Raw genomic sequence first — 23908 nt, forward strand, 5'->3', positions numbered from 1 at the left:
TTTTTTAAGAATTTTTATTTACTTATTTTTAGAGAGAGGGTAAGGGAGGGAGAAAGAGAGGGAGACAAACGTCGATGTACGAGAGATACATGATGAGTTTCCTCTCACACGCCTCCAACTGGGGACCTTGCCCACAACCCAGGCATGTGCCCTGACTGGGAATTGAACCCCAACCTTTTGGTTCTCAGGCTGGCCCTCAATCCACTGAGCCACACCAGCCAGGGCATGTATCTGACATTTTTTAGTTTTGTATTTAAGAGATTGTTATTGACTCTGTGTTATATGAACAGGATATCTTGTTTTTAAATATTAGGCTTTTTAAAACAATTTTTAAAATGTCAGGCATTAAACATTTATTTGGTGAATGTCTTGTTGCTCTTTGCCAGATTTAGTCCAATACAAGCTTTTATTGCCTTTGGTCAAGTCTAGATATTTCCTTGGAAGATGCTGCATTTGCCAACAGAAAATGGTGACCTGAGAAAGGGGAAGTGAGTTAATGAAACACAGTTGTGTTTTCACTTTCAAATTGATTACTTTTTTAATTTTAATCAAGGAAAAGAATGGGTGGTAAAAGTAATAAATGACATTTCTGGATTTAACATTAGAATTTGTGGATGTCCTTCTACCATAGTTTTACTTGCAGAAAAAAGGAGGGCTCTGTGTCTGTAGAGCTATCTATCTTTGGTGCTCCTTAAAGGAGGGAGGTTGCGGAATTTTGTTTCATTAGGCATTGTCAAATGTATTGATTAAAAATCTGTTTTTCAGCCTTGACTGGTACGGCTCAGTGGATTGAGTGCCGGCCTATGAACCAATAGGTCACTGGTTCGATTCCTGGTCAGGACACATGCCTGGATTGTGAGCCAGGTCCTCTGTTGGGGGCACGCGAGAGGCAACTGATCGATGTTTCTCACACCTCGCTGTTTCTCTCCCTCTCTTTCTTCCTCCCTTTCCCTCTCTCTAAAAGTAAAGAAGTAAAATCTTTTTAAAAATTTCATATTTAGTCCCCTGTGCGTACATTCAACCGGTACAGACTTTTTTTTTCTCTTAAGGATGTTTTTGAGGGAGAGGTTATACTCTAGATACTCAAGTTAGAGTGCTAGAAATCCAGAAGCAAGAAAAGGCCAAATAATGTAGTCAGATTCTTGAGTGGATTATTACTATAAATTTTTACTTCAGTTTATCTAGGATACAAAATTTAGTTGTTAGTAGGAAACTGATTGGGTTATCTTGTAGGATTGTAGGATGATTTCTGTACTTACTCTTTTAAAAAATAAAGTTTTGCTGGAGATAAAAAGGAAGGAGGCAATATTGAATTAAGAAAAACAGATCTTTTGACAATAGTTTACATTTCAAGACAAGCATATTGACACAGTTACACAGAGTACAAATACAGGCAGTCTTTTTTCAGAATCTTAAACACAAAGCCTATAAACAACAAAAAAGAGGTTTATAATTAACTTTTTATCTTTTTCCTTTTTCCTGCTTCTGGAATTCCTTAGAATCATAAAATGTTAAAATTGAAAAGACCTTGGAAGTCATCTCGCCCTAATTCTACTCAGTGTGGGAATCCTTTCCACAAAAGCGCTAATCTTTTTGTTTATAAACCTTTATTTTAAAGAGGTCTTCCTATTTCAACCTCTTAGATTCATGACTTGCCTATTGCTAAGAGAACTGCCAGATTACTTCTTGGCTCTGATTATTACCAAGAGTTGCCATGAATTCAACTGCAACTTCTAAAGTTTCTCCCAGCTTTGTCTGCTGGTAAAATATGGGATAAATCTATTCCTTCTTCCATTTACCTATCCCTTTGAAAACAATCTGGGTCTAAATTATTATTATTTTTACATGGGGTCTATGAATTCATGAGTCTGTGGCTGGTCTTCAGGGGATTATGTCGTATGTAAAATTGTGAGTACATGTGCATTTTTCTGGGGAGAGAGCCAATAATTTTTATTAGCTCACTGGAACCCACCAAAGTTAATATGCCATACCTACTGGGTTGGACCTGTAATCTGCTTTTTGTTTTGTTTTTATTGTTTTAATTATTATTATTTTTAATAAGCTTGTAACGAGCTAGCTAGTCTAGCATCTCTGGAACCATTGCACTACATACGTCTAAGATTCTTGGAACATTTCTGATTTCATTGAGAATTGTAGAATTTTTAGAGCTTTAGAGACCATCTGGTATACATATAGTCTATGATGTATTTATAGTTAATTATTCTCTTAAAAGATTAAACTGGTCCAAAGGGTAGGGTTTTATTTAAAAATTTATTTCAAACTCTTGGCAGCCATCACAGACATTAAGAATATGATGATGCTGTTTTAAATCAAGAGTGTTCCCAGGATTTTTGTTTGCTAGATTCAGATTTAATATTTTAATCTAACACAGGTTAATGGAATTATAATACTTTTTGATTAATTTCTAATCCGTAAAATTTTTAGCCTACTTAAAACAACTATTTCTAAGGTAGGAGAGTATAGCTTAGAATCCAGTCATTTATGAACACTGGTTTCAAATACCACATCTACATTTTGAAACAGTTTGAGCCCGATACAACCCCTCCTGTGCCCCTACGGTCCCCCAAAGACAAAACTCCTCAACCAACAAACTTGTTTTTTTCAGTAAAGCAATACTTGAAAAATTAATGATATAAATCAAATAACAAAGAGCAGCTTAAGATTTGGAGATACTTCTCAATGGGCTATGGTTACTTCACTTTTATAGAAGGAAAGAAGTTTATGATAGGACTACTTTTTGCTACAAATGTCAGAGGAGTAATGTCAGAAGAGACGAGACTAAAGTGAACGAAAACAGGAAGATGAAATATGGCAGTGGAAGTGAACATATTTTATTGAACAACAGAAATGACAAGCAACAAAAAAGGCAAGAGCCAGCAATTTTTATTTATCTGTACCTCCCTTAGTGTCACAAATATTTGGGTTGGCTTATAAACAGAGATATATATGAAAATAGAATGCTTAAAACAAACAAACACAGGGTGTGGTTAAAAACAGAAGATATAACATGTCTGATGTCTGGGGCTCAAAAAGCTGCTTTTCTCTCAGTATTGTAACTCCCTAAAGATATATTTCCTGTGTGTGTATTAGGGAAGTACAGTAGAAGTCAGCGAGCAGCCAACAGCTGGTTACACCCTAGTTTGAAGGCCCTTAAAAGAATCAGAGTCCATATTCATGTTGCCAGCGCAGCTGTTCTTAGCCATTTTTTGACTCCAATGGGAAATAATAGTTATTCCACAACCTTGGGAGAGGAGAGCAACTTCTTTGTGGGGTTGGGAAAGTGTGCCCTTTGGTTGAAGATCACTATCTTCATTCAATGAGTATTTCACAGATGTCTCTATTAGACACAGTTTTTCAGGTGCCAACTTGAATTGTGACTAAGAGCATTATTGTGGATTGATTAAAAGTGATTGGATCCAAACTGCATAGGTTTGAACACCAGATTTTTCACTTAGTTAAGTGACCATGGGCAAATTACTTAATCTCTCTGTGTCTTAGTTTCCTGGTTTGTAAATTGGGAATCAGAGAATGTATCTCATAGAGTTGTGGTGAGGATTAAATGAGTTTCTTGATGAGTATTATTATTACAGGAATGCAGTTGTTTTTATACACACACATAATGCCATGACTAATTAAACCATAACTGTAACTCATCTTTTAGTTTATGTTGATTTATACTTTGTTTTAAAAAAGGATTTGAGACAGAATCGAGGCCTCTTGAGGAATATGCTATACCCAAGCAACACAACAGAACTAAGATATGGGTTCAGATCTTCTTGTTTTGAAAGGCAAAGTCAGAAATTTAAAAATGAGTATAGTCATACCTCAGTATTCGTCAGCTTCAGAACTCATCAAACCCTTATTCGTCATATTTTGATAAGAAAAAAAAGTTTCAGCACTTGGTGCTTGCTCGGGACTCATCAGACTCGATAGAACTTGTATGAGTCACAGCGCCGTACTGCAAGATGTAATGCTTCATTGTTCAGTACTTGTCAGTTTCCGCACTTGTCACAAGTTCCAAAACGAATTAATGACCAGTACTGAGGTACCACTGTATGTACAAGTGCTGGGAATAGATGCTCAGTAAACATTACTTCTCTTATGTTAGAAGAAAGCCATTTACTTAACAACTGGGTCACTGCTAGCCCGAAGTGTGCCATTGTACAAAATTTAAAAAAATGCCACCCGTTTAGCCACTTGGTGTGGAGCTCTTATGCAGTATGGAGTCTGCACAGCTGTGCAGTGATACTAAATCCAGTATTAATTAGCTTCTCTTTTGAAAGTTTTTATAGATACTGAATTGTATAAAGTGGTAGGACCATATCACATGGCATAGCCACCTAAATTAGAATTCTTAGATTGTATTCTCTATTAATAGTTCTCACTGTTAAAATATTTATTTCAGATATATCGTTTAAAATGCAGTCTGCTTTAGATCAGTATAAGTTATTTCTTCATTTTATTATTTATTTATTTAAGTGTTTATACTTTTTACTTTGACATACTGTAGATTCACATGCAATTGTAAGAAATAATACAGATTTCCCCGAAAAACATCTTGTTACTATTGTGCAATAAACACAACCAGCAAATCAAGTTTATACCATCCACTGACCTTACTCAGATTTCATTATTTTGATAAGCATTCATTTGTGTGTGTGTTTGTATTGAATTCTAAACAATTTTATCACATGTGTAGATTTGTGTGACCATCTAGTTAGGATATAGAACAGATCTATCACCAGGCTCCCTCATGTTACCCCTTTATAGCTATAGCCACCTCCCCTGGAAAACCCCTGGCAACCACTAAGCTGTTCCCCATCTCTATAATTTTGTCATTTCAAGAATGTTATATGCATCAAATCATACAATATGTAACATTTGACATTGGCTTTTTTCATGCAGCATAATTCCCTTGAGAGCTCTCCTGGTTGTTACACGTATCAGTAGTTCACTGATGCTGGGCGGTAATGCCATGGTATATAGATGTACCAGTTTGTTTAATCATTCATCCACTGGAAAGTTGTTTCCAGATTTAGCCATTATGAATGAAGCTTCTATGAACATTTGTGTACAAATATTTGTGTACAAATTTTTGTGTGAGCATAAGTTTCTTTTTTCCCAAGTTTGCTTGGTGTTGGATTTTGCAAATGCTTTTTCTGCATTTATTGAGATGATCGTATGTTTCTTTTCCCTACTCTGTTAAAGTGGTAAATTATACTGATTATTGAATGGTAAATTAGCCTTACATTCTTGGAATAATTTCACTTGGCCATGATATATTCCCCTTTTTATATATTTTTTATTTGATTTGGTAGTATTTTGTTTAGAATTTTTATGCATATGTCTATAAGGGATGTTGACCTGTAATTATTTTTAATGTCTACTAGTCTTGTAAATGAGTTCCTCTATTCTCTAAAAGTGTTTGTGTAGAATAGGTATTATATCTTCTTAAATGTCTGGAGTGAAGCCATCAAGTATTAATTTTTTACCATAATACTTAAGTTTATATTCTCTGTTGATCTCTATACTAATCACTTTTTCTTCTGAATAAGACAAGAACTTTATCATTCATCTGCTTTCCTGTCTTCCAACCCCTCACAATTATTCCTGTCAATCTCATCTGATATTGTGGTTTTGAAAGTTAGTAGGCTTTTGTGTTTTGGTTTTGAATTCAAATTGGCATTAACTTAAACTTAAAGGTTTTACGGGTTTCTCTACTATGCATTTTTTCTTGCACCTTGTTTATTATTCTTGGATTTTTTTATTCCAGTTATATATCTTTGAGCAATTCTTTCACCATAAGCCTGAGGAAAGCAAAATTTTTGTGTCCTTGTACATTGAAAGATGTCTTAATGTTGCTCTCACACTTGAGTGAGAGTTTGAGAAGGCATAGAATTCTAGGCTTAAAAGTATAGGCAGTTGTCCCAGGACCATCTGTTGAAAAGACTCTTCTTTCCCCATTGAATAGTCCTGTCACCCTTGTCAAAAGTCAACTGACCATAGACATATGCGTTTATTTGTGGACTCTCAATTCTATCCCATTGATATATATGTTCATCATTATGCTAGTACTACATTGTTTTGAATAATGTATCTTTGTAGTAAGTTTTGAAGTCAGGAAGTGTGAGTCTTCCAATTGAGTTATTTTTCAAGATTGTTCTGGTTTCTTTGCATTTCCATATGAAGTTTAGGATTAGCAATTATGCAAGAAAGGCAGTTAGAATTTTGGTAGAGCGTGCTCAATTCTCTTCTATATCTTTACTTTTAAGAATGATTTTCACCATATTTTCTTTCTTTCTTTCTGTACTGTATTCTGGTGAATTTCTTGGCTCCGTCATTCAGATTACTAACTTAATTTGTTCTTTAACTATATTTTTTCAGTTCTTAATTGTTTTAGTTCAGTAGTCAAAACTTAATTTCCAAGAGTTCCAGTTAAAAGATTTCTTTTTAAAAGAAATATTATTTTGCCTCTCTCTGAAGATATTAATTGTACTTAATCTGAGGTCTTATTCTATTTATTAACTCTCTCTCTTTAGGTTGAGTTCTTCTCTGTCACACGAATACCTCTTTTTTCATACTCGAGCCTTGGTTTTGTGCTCATTCATCTTTGAGAATCATGGTTAGCCTTCCTATGGATGTGACCTGTGTATTATTGCAGGTCTCCGTTGATTGTGGGTAGCAATGGAATGTGCAGTGAGATGGAGTGTATGGTACCAATGACCAATCTTCTTCGTTATTTATTTACTTTTAAAGGTTTTATTTTTTTTTAGGGAGCAAGGAAGGGAGGGAGAAAGAGAGGGGGGAGAAACATCAATGTGTGGTTGCCTTTCACATGTCCCCAACTGGGAACCTGGCCCACAACTCAGGCAAGTACCCTAACTGGGAATCGAACTGGGGACCCTTTGGTTCACAGGCCAGTGTTCAATGCACTGAGCCACACCAGCCAGGGCTACCAGTCTTCTTTAATGTGAGTGTCCTCACTTCTGCCTGGAACTTAATATCCACCCAGGGCTCTGTCCTGTCTTTTCTCACCCAAGAGTTGATAACTCACTGTTTTTCCTGGCGGAGTGACACCTTTATACCTCTATTCTATAATGCTTAACCCAAAAAGTTAAACAGGTGGGAGAGGCTCACCTGCTTTGTAACTTCTTGCTATCCTCCAATCAGTTATGCTGTGAATTCTGTAAATTGTTTTCATTCTTTTTGCTGTTTTCCACCTCTGGGCTTAGTTTCTTCTGAGGGCTGCTCCAACCATTTGTAATAGCCCTCTACTCTGGGCATAAAGGATTGTGGTTGCCTCTTTTACACTGATTCTATCAGCTTTCCATCTTTCAGTGATTCCTCATAGTTTTAGTCCACTAAGGACACTTCTCTTCTTTTTTTATTATGTATTTTTTAAAAACTGGCATTTTTGTTATTTGCAGGGCTTTGAGGAAAGGAGAGCTTGCTCACAGTATGCTCAGCCTTCCATCTTGATTCAGTCAATGATTATATCATATTTATAATGAAATACATTCAATAAAAGGAGAAAAAAATTTAAAATCTAGCAAAAATGAAATATAAAATGATTGAAGAAGTTAACGTTTTTTCTTTTGAAGAGTAGACACAATCATAAATGAAAATTGGCAGTTTAAATACATAAAAATTAAAGCTTCAATAAATAAAACTTCAGACCAGGAGTATATTTACATGAAATGGTAAAGGCACGTGTTTGTGATATTGCTGGTTTCTCTTTTTTTCCTGCTCTTTGGGAGAAGGAAGAAAAGATGGGTTCTGAAGTCAGTGTCTACCTTGTGTGAATAAGCTCCATAGAGTCAACATCAGCCCATGCCTGTGACAGATTTACGTTGGTTGCTGAGGGAGAAACAGGCTAAAGATGTTTGACAGCTGAGAAAACATCAGAGAGGATTTTTGATTACAGCTTTGGTTCTGTAATTTTCAGTGTTATTTCCTCAATGTTATTCTAAATCTGTTGTGTATTTTTTCAATATATAGTAATATGTCACAGAATTTTTGGATAATATAAAAGAAGTGATAACCCTCAACCCCAGTCATAACCACTGTTCATACTTTGGTACATTTCTTATATTATTTTTTTATCATGACTTTTAAACAAAATTAAAGTAATATGGTATCATTTATCATCTAGTCCAAAAGTAATCCCTACTCAGTGAGAAAATTTGGAAAATAAAGGCCAGCACTAAGGAGAAAAAAAATCCCTCATAATAATCACCTAAATGTAACCACAATTAAAATTTGATGTATCCTTCCTGTATTTTCATGACTACACGTTTTTCTTTATTAATATGGTGTCATAATATAGTACTATTTTGTACCTTGCATTTTTCATTTGCAGCATATTATGTTTTCATATGTTAGTAAATATTCTTGTATATACTTTTTAGTGTTACATAGAATATGAACGTATTTAAAATAAGTATGTTTATTTAGCATACTTAACCATCTCCCCGTCATTGGACATTGAGAGTGTTTCTGATTTTTTACCGTCATAAATGGTATTGCAATGAGTATCTTTGTCCCTGCATTTTTCCATGCATCTATGATTGTTTCTTTAGGAATAAGTTCGTAGAAGTGGAATAGCTGGGTAAAAGGGTAGGTACATTTTAATGCTTTTGGTACATAAAATGTCGATTTTAAGCTTATCACTTGTTATATTCTGTCTTGTATTGCTGTATAATTGTTTTATGTGTCTGTCTTGTCTCCCTAATTAGAATATAAGCTTCTTGTGGGCAAGGGAAGTTTCTTATTCATCTTACGTATCCTTTGACTGTGTGTGGTTTACAGTGTTGGACTTATGAGTAATCAACAAGTATTGTGTTGATTTAAAGCTGTGGTTTTATAGGTTTTGAATGTCATAAACCTGTAAATTGAAAAACATATGTATTTTGGGAATACACATAGGCTTGCATATTTTCTGTTTTTCTAAGAATGAACATTAAAAATGAAAGCAGCTATCATTTCCTAAACTTTCATCTCATAAAATAAAGACTGTTTAATAACAAAATGTTTCTTATCTCCGAAAAAAGAACAGGCTTTTATATGGAACGTTTTAGCTTAAAAAACAAAACAAAACAACTCACTGCCTTATCCATAGTTTTCTGATTTTGTGTTGGTCTGGTGAATCTTCACCTTAGCCAGTTTGTGGTCTGTAGACCAACGTTTGGGAACTACTGATTTAAAATTAAAAAATATATATTTATTGATTTTTGGAGAGAGAGAAGAAGGGAGACAGAGAGAGAGAAATATCGATTTATTGTTCCACGTATTCGTGCGTTCATTGGTTGCTTCTTGATGTGTCCTGACTGGAGATTGAACCTGCAATTTTGGCCTATCCGGATTCCACTCTGACCAGCTGAGCTACCCAGCCAGGGTCTGGGAACTACTGATCTAAAAGACTGAAAGGATTAAAAGATAAACCCTTCTGCAAAATAAATTATTCTGTCTTCTTCACAATATTAAGTACACATGTGCAGGTAATACCATTTTTAATTATACGGTGTACAAGTACTACAGGAAGCAAACTCACACTGTGCTTATGAGCATCAAAATAAATTTTCCATTTGCCAAAACCAAAAACTATTTGTTTTCTAAGAAACTGGAGACAGGTTAGGTGTGATGTCGTGGAAAGAAGGCAGGTTATAAGAGTTAGGATGGCCTGGGCTTGAATCTTCATTCTGGCGTTGTCACCTATTTTCCTTTAGCTTCCTCAGAGAGTTTGTATAGCCTCAGTTATAGCAGTTACTCACTGTAATGAAATTATTTGTTTAGACACCTGCCTTTCTCATGAGGAGTCATAGCTTTCTTTCCCTACTCTAGAGCCTAGCACAGGGCTCAAGGCGCATAGCAGGTACTTAACGAAATGGCTGTTGAATCTATACATGATTAATATGAGGGCCATATGAGGTAATACGTGAAAGCTTTTTGTAAACTTTAAACTCTACAAATGTTAATTTTTTTATTGCCAATAAGAGCTGTCTTTGGGAGCTGTCAAAGCTTTGGGAAGAAACAAAATTACCCATTTCACAGTTCTATAATGTTTCGCAATTTTCTTCTATTTTATAAGAAAACAAGTTTTAATTGGGTTAATGTGTAGCTAATTTGCTCCCTGGGAAAGCAGATAAATTCCCTCTACTCCTGGCCAATGAAAGTACCAAGAGATTATTTCATATTTAAAGAATGGTGCCCGTTGTGTTATCCTCTTGTCCATATAATTTATAAAAGGATACCAAACCTGGAAGAGAACAAGAAACTACATTATGCTGAATTAATTTTAATCAGAGTTGTTTTTTTTTTAAATTTACATTTACTGACTTTAAAAATGTCTTAGTTTCTAATCTGTTTTTAAGGCTCGTGATGAATTTTTGCCACAAGATGGCATTGGTGATTATTGAATGCATGTTGAATTGACCCAGAAATCTGAAAAATGGTGCACGTAATTGTTTGTATTCTTTTGGGGATGAGTTGAACACTCGCATCACTGCTTATATATTAATTTTGTTTTGACTCCTAAAACAGGGTTAAATGCTACTTTACATCACTTCTTTCTGTATTCAAGTATTGTTTTGTTTCCTGTTTTCTGTCTTTATAACTGCAGTAACTATGTATTATTTGCTATGTGTTGTATGTGTCTGACTTACTGCTGATAATTGTGGTAACAGGTAAGAAGAAAATACGATGGGACCCAGTTAGGAGGCGCTTCATTCAGTCCTGTCCCATCATAAGGATCCCTAACAGGTTTTTGAGAGGTGGGTGATAACTAGCAAGAGATCTGTGCTTCATTTGGGTTAAAGGGGACTTTGAATGAATTTTCTAAACTTGAAACTCTGGTTTTTAAAAATGGTCTAAACAGCTAAAATTGGAATAAGAAAAGTCTAGAACTTAATTTTAAGCCCGTGTTTCATACTGACTACTGTTCAAATTGTAATCATAAGTTTGAGGGAGTCAGAATCACTGAACGTGCATTAGATAGTAGAGTAAGTCATCTCACTGATGTCACTATTATTCCACAGTAACCATATTAAAAAGAACTCTGAATAATTTATAAAATATGGGTGTGGGAAAGAGTTTTCTAAATAGGATTCTAAGGAAGAAATAAAGATTAATTTATGTGACTATGTAAAATTAAAATCCTCTTATGTAAAAAAATCATAAGTAAAAAGATATAAGGGGGGTGTATTTGTAACAAATGGTTAATATTACAGATACATAAAGAGCTCTTATAAATTAATAGTTTAAAAGCAAATGCCCACTAGAAAAAGAGGTGAAACATAAAAAAGGAAGTTCAATAAATATGAATAAATATCTTCCCTATTGTTATAAATATAATTAAAATAATAGCTATCATTTTCACCTATTAGATTCATAAAGACTAAAAATAAGAATACCTAGTGTGGCAAGGTTATTGGAAAATGAAGCTCATATGCTGAAGGAGGTGTAAATTAATCTTTTTGAATTAAATCGTTAATGTGCATCAAAAGTCTTAAAGTGTTCACATCCTTTGACCTTGTAATTCTTACTTTTAGAAATGTTGCATTTCTTCTATTTTCGATTTTTTCCCCACAAAAATATACTCCATAGTGAAAAAAGAAAATCTCAGAAGAGAGTTGAAAACTCTGGTTCACACTATTTCTAGATTTACAAATTGTCAGACAAGCATACTTAATGTTATTAAATTATTTTGACTAAAGAGATTATTTAAAAAAACAAACAAAACTAGAAAAAAACCTTGCAGCTGCTATAGATGTTTCCATATCTAGTACCAAACCTATTTTTAGCAGCCAAACTCCAGAACATGAAAAGAATAAAATCTTATCTTAACTAGGTCAAGATAAGATACTTAGGGTGGTCTTTTACCTTTTAGCATCAATAAATTATTTTATTGGTACAAATTAAGGTATAATGTTAGTGTTTTGTGACAGAAAGACCACTGTGCACACATGTGGCCAAGCAGGCGCATTTAATTCTATAACTTTTTTTCCTTTCTTTTGATTTATAAATTAGAATGTAAGTTTATTGATTTACAATGAGAACACTTACTTTGACTAAATTTAAATATAACTAAGAAATTTTTAAATTAGGATACACAATATAATATCAATTTTGTACAAATATAAACATAAACAAAGGAAAGAGTGAAATAATGTTACACCTGGATGGTAGGATTTTCTTTTGTGTATTCTCTGTTTTTCAATTTTTTAATCATGGAAAAAAGAGATTAGCACAGGTAAGTTTTATTCCTTTGATAATTTTGAAAACCCTAAACTGCCTCAAACACTGATAGGGAGGATGGTCTCTGACCATGTGAGAAGGGTGAGGCCGGAGTAGACTCAGGATTAGCAACATCAGGGTCCCCAGTGGCTGCCTTGACATCAGTGGCCTTGTCTTAGTTCACACCTTCTGTGACCTGTTCGTAGTGTTTTATGCTGTTGGCCACCTGCACCTTCTCAGAGTTTTCTCTTCCTTTGGGTCACTTTACTGTGCAGTCCTGGATGTTTTCTTCCTACTTCTTTGATTGTTCACTCTGTTTCCTTCACTAGCTTCTTTCTTCCTGCCCACTAAAGGTGGGTATTGCTTCAGTGTTCTGTCTTTTCCATTATCTCCTTTGGTTATCTCATCAGCTTTCACAGACTTAACTGTCTTCGTTCGTTCATTCGTTTGTTCATTCCTTCATTCTTTCAGTATTTCTTGATTGCTTCTTAAGTAACAGGCACTGTGCTAGCTCAGTGATCTAGATAATAGAGAATCAGGTAAAGAAATAGTTGTAGGATAATTTTAGTGTAATTCTTTGTGATAAGTGTCCTGATGAGGTAGTGTGATCTGGGAGCAGAAGTACCTGGCTCAGTTCATGGGAGGATGGAGAGAGAGGAGTGGTCATTAGGATGATTTTTCAGAAGACATGTACTTAAAGGTTGAGTGAGTTTTAGCAAGGGAGGATAGGGACATCTCAAAAACCAACTGGCTGGAGTCACGGTAATCTGCAAATCATCATGGTCTTTCAGAGAACTGGAGGAAGTTCAGCTTAGTGGGAAAGAGTGTGGAGAGAAGCTTGAGAGGGCCCAAATCAAGTGGGGTACCACCCAAGGGGAGTTTTCAGGACCTGCTTGTTTTTTAATTAGTGAAGAGATTTAATTAAAGGTTAGTTATAAGGTTATTACAGTTATCAAGGTGAGAAATGATGGCAGCTACAAATAAGGCAGATGTAGTAGGAATAGAGAGTAGGGAATTGATTTGAAGTCTAAGGAAGTGGATGAGACTTAACTAATTGAAGAGGAGGAGGGAAAAGTAAAGAAAGTTTCCAGCTTTCTGCGTGGACCATTGTGCTCATTACCAGGTGTTACATAAATGGAGGGAGGAACAGACTGAGGGGAAAGATGACAAACTCAGTTTTATCTCCTGAAACCAATAACTGTATCCTTGAACACTCACTCAGAGTTATTTCCTGGGAAACCTCCTTTGAAGGCCCATCTCTTTGTTCCCGTGGCACCCGGTGTACCTGCCTGTATCATAGCACTTATCACACTGAATTATAGTTGTTCGTTTCCTTGTTTATGCCTGCCATAGACTGTAAGCTCTGTAAGGGCAGGGACAGTGGGACAGGGCCTTTGAGTGGAATTGAATTACTTATGAGGCCGCTGTCAGGGAATAGGATGGGATTAAACATTTAGTATGTTCTCAGCCTCTCTCTGATGGTGATGACAGCAAACTAATGGGTTGCTGAGAACATGAAAATGCTGTTGTTTAGTGTTTCCTTAGATTAAAAAATACTTATCTATACTTTTGAAATTTCCCCTTTCGAGCCTCTCATTTTGGGAATCCTCATTATTACCTCTGTTGATACTGAATTAACACAGTTACATAGGGCTTGTTTCCTGCCCCTAGATTCTTTCACTCAACCCTATATACTCTCTAAAAGATTTAATATTTCTACCAATTAAAATCGTGTGGTGTGAAAACCATACTGGTATAGCAAAAACAATGAGTTTCCACTGATGGACCTCACACGCCCATTACCTTTACCTACTTCACAGATATCGCTGAAAATGACAAAACAGACATGAGAAAGAATAAATCATAATTGTATTGAAAATGGAAAAGGGAGGCTTTGAAGCCAGATTACCTAGGTCTGAATCCAGGCTCTGCTGTTTACCAACTGTGTGACTTTGGGCAAGTTGCTTATTCTTTTTTTGGCCTCAATTTCTTCATCTGTAAAATTAGGATGATGATATAATAGCATCTACTTCCTGGGGTAGTTGTGAGAGATAATGTGAGCAAAGCACATAGAAGAGTTTTTCCAAAGAAAAGTTTCCGTGTTTCCATTTAGCCAATTCATGTTAGCTGCTATCATTCTTATTATTGCTATTATATCAGAAAATTGGTAGAATTTCGGAGTAATAGAAAGCACTTGGAATTATAATGATTGAGAAACAAGAACAGAATGAAACACAACCTCAAACGGGTGCTCCTGCTGCATGGTGGAAGTCAGGAGAATTCCTCTGTGGGGCCCCTTTTTGGAAACGTGAAGCCTCAAGTCAGCAAGTGAAGAAGGAAGGAAAAGGCTGGGGGAAGATGAAACATCAGAGCAAATAATTAAAAGGTTGTCTCTAAAACGGTTATTTTCCCTTCTCCCCCTCTCTTCATGTAAAGAGCTCTGGCAATGGCATTGGTACCCAGGGTAAAGCTAGAGAACAGCTCTTCAAGCATAGTAGGGGGTTTGCTTTGGGGAGGGTTGGGAAGCAGTGCTCTCATGGGTTGGGGCTGGAGAGCGGGTACAGCTCTACCCAGAGCTTTAGGTAATGGACCTCCACAACAGAAGGGGTTAGGAGGGGAGAGAGGAGTGGGAAAGAAAGGGGGCTCCATCAAGGATTAGGACCATACCATTAAAGGACCGTACTGTCTACATGCAGCCTTCCTTATGTGGACAATAGTGGGGAAAACTGCTTTTTCTCCACTTCTAAAGAGAAGCCTGGTCCTGTACCACTCACCTACAGAGACCCACAATCAGAGAGAGCTTCCATTTGGAGGTTTGGAGACAGAGTAACACAACTGTGGAGGAGATTCATATCTCTTACAGTTGCTAGTCAATGTAGTCCTTTATTTATTAGTATGAATAGGTGCTCAAAGCCCACTGGACATTTGAGGGAAACGAGATTTGAAAGACTCAGATGAATGAATAGAACAGCTGACTGTGGTAGAAACAGAGGTGATGAGGAAGCAGAAGTTCTGATAATAGGTTTCCTCAGAATCAAGAGTAAATTGGATCCATAAATAAAAAAGCAGCTGCTGTAGAGAAAATGGAATAATTAAAGAATTAGTTCTATATTAAAGACTTGATTGAAATAAAAATGCAGTTGGAGGCTTAAATAATATATAGGCTTAAGACCAATCTTGATGAAAATAAAGTAAAGGAAATATACAAACCATAAAGCAAGAAGACACACACACAAATAAAGTACATGAGGAAAATTATACTTTGAGGATCATTCTGTGTGATCCAGTACCCATTTCATAGTTACAGAAGGAAAGACAGTGGAAGGGAGAAAATAAATAATATTTCCCTATGTTGAAGAAAGACTGAGTTTTCATACATAAAGAGCCCACTGAGGAGCCAGCTGGAAAATGAAAAAAGAAAACAAAAAGCATCTGTCTCTATATTATTGAACCATTATGATTCCAGAGATAAAATACAGGTTACACAGAAAGATCCAGGACTAAGAAGCAGACTGGCATTGCATTTCTCACCTGCAAACTAGTTTGCCTTCTGTGTTCTGAGGGAAAATTATTGAAGTCAGAACTGTGCCTGGCCTCACTAATGTTGAAATGAAGGTCAAAATAAATAAGAACGCTGAAAGGTTATGACACACACCCTTTTTGAGAAAATTACTCAAAGAGGTACTCCGGTAAAATGAAAAACAAATCTAAGAAAGAGGAAGGTTCTGGATACAAGAAGCAATAGTGTGCAAAGAAACAAATAGTAAAACTTAAAGAGTTGCATCTAAATAAAGGGACTGTGAAGCCTGGTGTAATTCTTAAGAAAAGATTTCTAAATACATAGAGGAATAATATAAATAAATATATGTATGCATATGTATGTATGTATCTAATATTCTATAACTAACATTTCAGGTGATTTAAACAAATTGGGGTTTGGGAGAAAGTAAAATTGCTAAGATCTTTAAAATTTTCATTTTAGAATTTATAGGCATAGTATGTGCTTATTAAATTTCAAATAATATGGGAATACATAGGGTGAAAAGTGAATGTATCTCAAGCATATATACAAATGTGTGCAATTCAGTAAGAAAAAGACAGACATCTCAATAGAAGAATGCACAATATAAAAGGCTTGAGCAGGCAGTTCCCAAAAGAAATTGGTCAATAAACATGAAAAGGTGCTCAAGCTCTTTTGTAATGAGAGAAATGCATATTAAAACCACAATAAGATAGGTCTACAACCCCACAGGAATTGCTGATTAAAAGTGCAATACCAATACTAAGTATTTTGTAAACAAAAGTTTGGCCTTACCTAGTAAAGGTAAAGCTTTCCATGTATTCTGACTCAAAAAATTCAATTTCTAGATTTCTAGCCAACAACTGTCCACCCCTGTGCATCTGAAAACATGGACAGAAATGTTTATGGCAGCGTTAGGAGCCACTAATCCGAAACAGCCGAAATGTCCATTCATACAGCATAGACTGGATACATTGTGCTATATATTTATACAAGGAAATACTATCTGGCAACGAAAGGTAACAGGCCAGTTCTACCCCCAGCAACGTGGTTGAATCTCAAAAACAATTGTGAATGAAAGAGTAGAAGAAGCATACTATATCTTTCTGTACAAATACACTTCACAACTAGGCCAAAATAAACAATATTGCTATTAAAAGAAAGCAAATTATATGATTGCCATAAAAATCAGGGAACAGGTTTCCTCTAGAAGTGAAGGAGGTGGGTCGTGATCAAAAGGAGCAGGTGAGAGGTTGGTTGGGTGCGGGCAGTATTCTGGTTTTTGACCTGGATGATGATTATGTTTCCTTTTTAATAATTTGTTAAACTATACATTTATAGTTTTGTATGCTTTTATCCATGTGTTATATTTATATTTCACAGTAAAAGAATTTAAAAAAGCAAGGTCCCACTTCACATCTTCATTCCCCACCTTATTCCTCTTTCCAGAGGTAACCACCATTAAGAGCCAAATTTATTTCCAGATGTGGTTTATTTTTAGTAATGTTAGAAAAATAAAAGTTTTTATTTTTATGGGTTTTTATTATGGGTTTTAAAAAATTATTAGGAGTAATGGGATGTAGATCTTCTTAGGAAAAAAAAAGGAAGCCTGATTATTTCAGTAAAATTGGTAAAGTAGAAAAATGAAACAAAAAAAATGATTTAAATATACATATGTATATACATACATACATATATATATGTAGGCAGAGATAAATCTGAATAAAAATGAAATCAGGATCAAATTGGGTTTATCTATGGAATGTATTTAGTTTACTACTTTAATAGGTTAAAGGAAAAAGTGTGATTGTTCTGATATCAAAGAAAGCATTTAATAAAATTTGATAGTGTGTTCATTTTAGTTAAAGTTCATGAAACTCTACTCTTATGATATATGCACTTTTCTGTATGTTATGTTTAAATAAAAATTTTTATTAAAGAAACTATTTCATTCCTTGTAAGGAAAAAAAATTGTAGGCATCCAGGAATAAAAGAAAATTTATTTTATTGATATACTTATCTACAAGAAACCAATAGCAAATGCCATATATAAGTGTGAAATATTACCTGTATCCTCATTAAAGTTAGAAACAAGAGAGAAATGTCCATTATTGTCGCCATTGTTCAACCTTGTCTGGAGTTTCAGTCAATACAATAGAAGCTGAGGAAGAAAATAAAAGGTACATATGTTGGAAAGAGACCTGAAAGTTGTCATTACCAACAGATGACATGGTCATCTACTGTAAAATTCAAGATAGTTAACTACTGATAAATTAGCTGGAAAAAACTTAAACTTGCAAAGATTAATTATTTTTTTGTATATTAACGACATTACTTTAAAAATAAAACAAAAGATTCACAATTGTATGGAGAATTATACAATACTTAGAAATAAAAAACAAGAACACAGTGAAACTATACTGATGGATATAAAAAAGATGAGGTAAATGGCTAGAGATTTTTTCTTCATGGGTTGTCCCAAATGAAATCCCTGAAGAACTTTTCTAAAATTTAATTTTTATTTTGATATAATTTCAGACTTAATTCAGAGAATTTATAAGAATGATAAAAGATTCTCCTATATCCTTCATCTAGATTCCCCAAATGTTAACATTCAGTCACATTTGCTTTATCCTGCTCCCTCTCTCCTCTCTCCTCTGTCACCCCTGCCCCTTTGTGCACATAGTATGTATGTACATATGCTTATACATAATGTCTTTCTGTTTGAACTGTTTGAGACTAAGCTGCAGACCCGATGCCCCTTTACCCTTAGATACTTTAGTGTCCTTACCTGAAAAAAAAACAAAAAACAAAGATAGTCTCTTGGGAATTAACACTATACATAATGGATAAATGAACCCTAGTATCTAATTTACAGACCTTATTTCAGATTTTCTCAATTATTCCAATACTGTCCTTAATAATAAAATCCCAGATCATGTTTTGCATTCAATTCTCATGTATCTACAGCCTTGACATTGATATTTTTGAACAGTACAGTCTAGTTATATTGTAAAATGTCCCTTAGTTTGTCTCATGTTTTCTCATGATTACATTCAGCTTATGCATTTTTGGTAGGAATACTACTGCAATAATATTGTGTCATCTCAATGCACATGAAGTTTATTTGTCCCATTACTGGTGATGTTAACTTTGATCACCTGGGTAAGATGGTGTCTGCTCAAGAGACTCTTTGTAGATTTTAACAAACTGATTCTAAAACTCATTGCAAGATGAATGGAGCAAAACAAGTTTTTGAAAAAGAACAACACAGCCCTGGCCAGATAGCTCAGTTGGTTAGAGCATCATCCTGATATGCCAAGATTGCGGGTTCAATCCCTAGTCAGGGCACATAGAAGAATCAACTAATGAATGTATAAATAAGTGGAACAACACATCTGTGTTTTTCTCTCTGTGTGTCTCTCCCTCTGTCCCTGCCTCCTGCCCTTCCTTTCTAAAAAAAATTAAAAAATTAATATAAAAAAAGGAAAAGAATAACACAATAGAGAATTTGTCCCACTAGATATTAATAGGTAATTCAAAGCCATAATGATTAAAAACAGTAAATAGTGGGACTGAACAGAGCCCAGAAGCCCGTGCTATGTAACTAGGTAGAGTGTGGCCCCATCTCAAGTGTGTTTTGCTCAGCACTTCAGAGGAACTCAGGGTAACACCAGTCTTTCAAAGTTAGTTTCTTCTATTGCCGCTATCTTAGAAATAAGATTGCTCTGCCCTGAGAAGCAGAATCTTTACATATGCCTCTCATACAGGGTAGGAGACACTTAACCAAGAACTAGTATGGGGGCTGATGTGAATGGCTTGTTTTTGCCTGACTAGTTTGGGCTCTGGGATTAGTAAAAAAGTCTGCCTGCTGGTCAGGAGTGGAAGCCAGCTGGCTCAGCCTTCCTTGGCTTTCCTGTCCACGCTTCCAGGTGTACAACAGAAGATCTGTCTTCTCAGTGGAGGGAATGGTGGGTTTTATCTTTAGAAGGAAGTGTCCAATTTAAATTAACCTGGATTTATCCTTTAGGCTGTTTGATATTTGTAACTAGTTAATACTTTTAGCAGTAAAGGTTTTCTTAAATGGCCTCCACAAATGTTTAATGGCACAATCTAGAGGTGGCTACATCCTGTAAGTAATAGACTTAAGGCAAAGATGTTATGTGCTACTTTATTTGCAGGCTTTTACATTGAGCTTTTACATTGAAGATTCAATGATGTTGCTTTATATTGATTGTGTGCATTCTTTTAAAGATTTTATTTATTTATTTTTAGAGAGAAGGGAAGGTGAGGAGAAAGAGGAAGAGAAACATCACTGTGTGATTGCCTCTTACATGCCCCCAACTGGGGACCTGGCTACAACCCAGGCCTGTGCCCTGACTGGGAATCGAACCAGCAACCCTTTGGTACCCAGGCTGGCACTCAGTCCACTGAGCCACACCAGCCAGGGCTGATTGTGTGCGTTCTTAAAGAGTAATAGGTTTTGTGTAAAAGGTGATTAGATCTGGATATTGAAATTTTCCTAATTCAGTTCTAGAACATGTCAATTTAGTATATAATAAAGGTGCCATTTCATTTCAGTGTAGAAGGGACGGCTTTCCATAAAAGTTTGGAATAATAGCCTATCCTTTTTTGTTGTTGTTTTTAGTTAAAGCCCTACCTCATACAATATGCAAAGATAAATTCTAGATCATTCAGGTTCTGGATTTAAAAATCAAAACTATAAAATTGTTGGAAATAAATAAGATGTAGAACAACGGAGTCTTTTTTCCCCTTTGCCTTGGAGTCTTAAAAGATTGAGAATTTCAATTATACAAAAACTTTCATATGTTAAAAGACACCATAAATAAAATGAAAAGAAATAAATATAATAAATAATTTCTACAAATCTATGAGAAAACAACACAAGATAGAAAAATGGGCAAGGGATATGATCAGGCAATTTCCCAAAGAAGAGATACAAATGGTCCAATAAATATGTAAACCAGTAAGAATCAGGGAAGTGCAAATTAACCTGACACCAATTTACACACAATAGATTGGCACAAATTTAAAAGTTGAAGAGGGCATGAAGAAATAGGCACTTCCTTACACTATTCCTGGGGGTATAAATTGTTCCAGTCTTTTTGCAGAACAGTGTGGCTCTAAAACAATATTGCATCTATAACAATTCTAAGTGTATATTCCTTTGACCCAGAAATTCCACTTGGAAAAATACTCAGGCACTTGTATATGAATCTTGTAAAGGAATCTTTGTTACAATATTGTTTGTAGTAGTGACAACATTGGCAGCAACCTAATCCTCTGTCACCTTATCTCAGACAGCTAGCTTCTTCCTCTGGGCCAGAAACTAAAGCCCATTTCCCTGGTCATTGTAAGTGTTTGTGACGTGGTTGGCACATAGAAGAGGAGATGGCTCAGCCCTCACAGGTACACTTTCCCTTAGCTGGCTGTTCCCTTCTGAATGTATCAGTTCAGTTTTAGGGGGTTTGTTTTTTTTAACAATTTAATTAATTAATTAATTTATTTATTTATTTATTTATCTATTTTTAGAGAGAAGGGAATGGAGAAAGAGAGAGAGAGAAACATCACTGTGTGGTTGCCTCTCACTCACGCCCCCAACTGGGGACCTGATGTGCAACCTAGTCATGTGCCCTGACTGGGAATCGAACCAGGACCTTGGTTTGCAGGCCGATGCTCAATCCACTGAGCCACAGTACGGGGCCCCGTTTTAGTTTTTGACGTCTACATTTTCTAATGGGAATTCCTGAACCGGGTAACCTAATTCCATGGGTGACTTTATTAGTAGCAAGTACTTTTTTGGGAAGTGAGATCTGCACATGGAGAATTTAGGAGAGGAGTCAAAGAACTGCTTAAAGAATCTAAAACCCAATTTCATTTTGGTCAAGGTTGATGAGCCTATGTTATAGCCCACATAATGAAAATTAATTCTTAGTCTCCATGGCATTAGCCCTGACAAATTCCCATGATTTATTCACAAGAAAATTTGGCTTTCTAATATATTAGTCTCCCTTGGGCTATAAATATGTACAAAGAAATCTCTAGTTACTGACTAAAGAGAAAGAAAAGTTACCTTTTTACTCCTAATTTTAAGATTCCTGGACAGGATGTTTAATATTTATCAAACAGTGATCAGATGTTCTTTACCCAGCATTTTAATTTGCACAGATAATGAAATTACTTACAGAAACCAGCAGTTGAGCCAAACAATCACAAATATTATGTGATCCACAAATTTACATTTTCCTGTGGCTTTATTAAAAAAGTAAAAGACAAGTGACATTAATCTTAATAATATTTTTATTTCACCCAGGATATCAAAAATACCATTTCAGCATATATTCAGTATAAAAAATAGTAATTTTACATTCATTTTGGATACTCAATCTTTGAAATCCAGTGGGTGTTTTACATATAAAGCCTATCTGAGTTTGGACCAGCCTCATTCCAAGTGCTCAGTAGTCATACATGGCTAGTGGTTACTGCACTAGACTAGAGCCTAAGTTCCAGAAATAGTAATGGCCTCATTATTGTATCCCCGGCCCCTATCACAGCACCCGGTACCATAGCAGGTGCCCAGTAAAAATTTTGATTTCATAAATGAATGGTTACATATAAGACCAACTTTTCACTGATTCCTCAACCTTTAATCCATGTGAGTTAAATCCATATGTGTCACAAAAATTTGGAAATAAACATAATAAAATGTCTTGTCTGCTGTACAACCATTTAGTGAAAATCCTAGAATATACTGTCTTTTCATATTTGCCCAAAAGCAGTTTTTAAATGTCCTTTAAAGTAAAGGACATTATAAAGACTCTTACTAGAGTTCCCATCTGTTGACCGTAGCAACTCTGTAATTTTTTTTCTTTAAATTTGTCTTGCCAATTCTTAGAAACGTTTGTTTTGAGAAGACCATTGCATAATCCAACCCCATTCCCAAAGTCATATATCTCAAAAGCACAATAATATCAAAGTCCACTGAGAGCTGTACACTGTTTTGATTACCCCTGTCACTGTTTACTTTGACTAAAGTTAAAATCAGCAAAACTTCTAGAATTTGTTAAATGTATCGCCAACTGTTTTAGGTGTTGTGGATGATACAGGATAATTATTATTCACAATCTTTGCCCTTAGAAGCTTATAGTCTATTTGGAGAAGAAAAACATTAATGAAATGGGTAGAGAAAAATTAAATTAGTAAATTTGTTCAGTGTGTTTCTGTGTGCCTTAAACTTAGAGGTTGAAAAGGTGAGTGCAAATACATTCCTCTTCCCTCAAATAACTCATAGCCACCTGGAAAGATACATATATAAACCAATAAACATTTTAACACAATAGCAAGTATAATCTGTGATGAGGAAGCTGAGACTCAGTGAGGGTTGGTGACTTGCTCAAGGTAGCAGTTAGAAAGAACCTGGATTCAAATCGAGACGTTCGCAGGAGCCGCTTGCTCTCTCCTCCGCACCACACTTTGTGTTTCAGGATTCCTAAAAAGAGAAATCGAGTTCTTCACTTGTGGTAAATCACAGCTCATGAGTAAATCTTCTAATTAGAGTCTGACAAATATTTTATTTATTCATGTATTTACATAATGATGGTGTAATAATCTTATTAATAGTACCTTATATCCTAGTATTTCACTAGCAGGGTACTGAACTATAAGAGCTGTAGGTTTTTTGTTTGTTTGTTTGTTTTTGTTTGTTTGATGAGAAAGAGCTGCATCGGCTGGACTTGGAGGCATTTTAACACTAGGCATTGAAGGGTAGGTAGACCAGGCCAGGGTCTAAGGGAAGGACTTGGCTTCCCAAGCAGAAATGAACTTAAACACACAGCAGTGTGAGAGATCAGGACAAGGCTATGTCTTCAAAGACTCTAAATTACTGGTTGAGGACTTAATACTTGAGGAGTAAGGAACCATTAAAGACTCAAACAGAGCTGATAGGTTAGACTTAAGTGATTCAGTGATTTGTGGTTGGTTTGTTTTTTAGTTTCTCTAGTTCTCTACAATTTCTTTTCAGTTCTTGCTTAAAAGCATATCCTAGGAAGTGGAATTATGATTTAAAAAATAAATATATAAGGCCTGTGTTCAGATGGTAATAAATGTTTATTTATA

General features: G+C 35.3%; 1 protein-coding gene across 1 annotated transcript in view; it reads left to right on the plus strand.

Annotated features, from left to right (window-relative positions):
• Positions 1-23908, plus strand: part of KLHDC10 (kelch domain containing 10) — a 63530-nt gene that overhangs the window by 19259 nt on the left and 20363 nt on the right. Inside the window, exon 2 of the mRNA XM_090287516.1 lies at positions 10704-10790. Coding sequence (XP_090143642.1) covers positions 10704-10790 — 87 coding nt within the window. The remainder of the gene's footprint in view (positions 1-10703; positions 10791-23908) is intronic.

This window comes from Furipterus horrens, unplaced genomic scaffold, assembly GCF_987537825.1.
Source record: "Furipterus horrens unplaced genomic scaffold, mFurHor1.1.pri manual_scaffold_9, whole genome shotgun sequence".
Taxonomy (NCBI): domain Eukaryota; kingdom Metazoa; phylum Chordata; class Mammalia; order Chiroptera; family Furipteridae; genus Furipterus; species Furipterus horrens.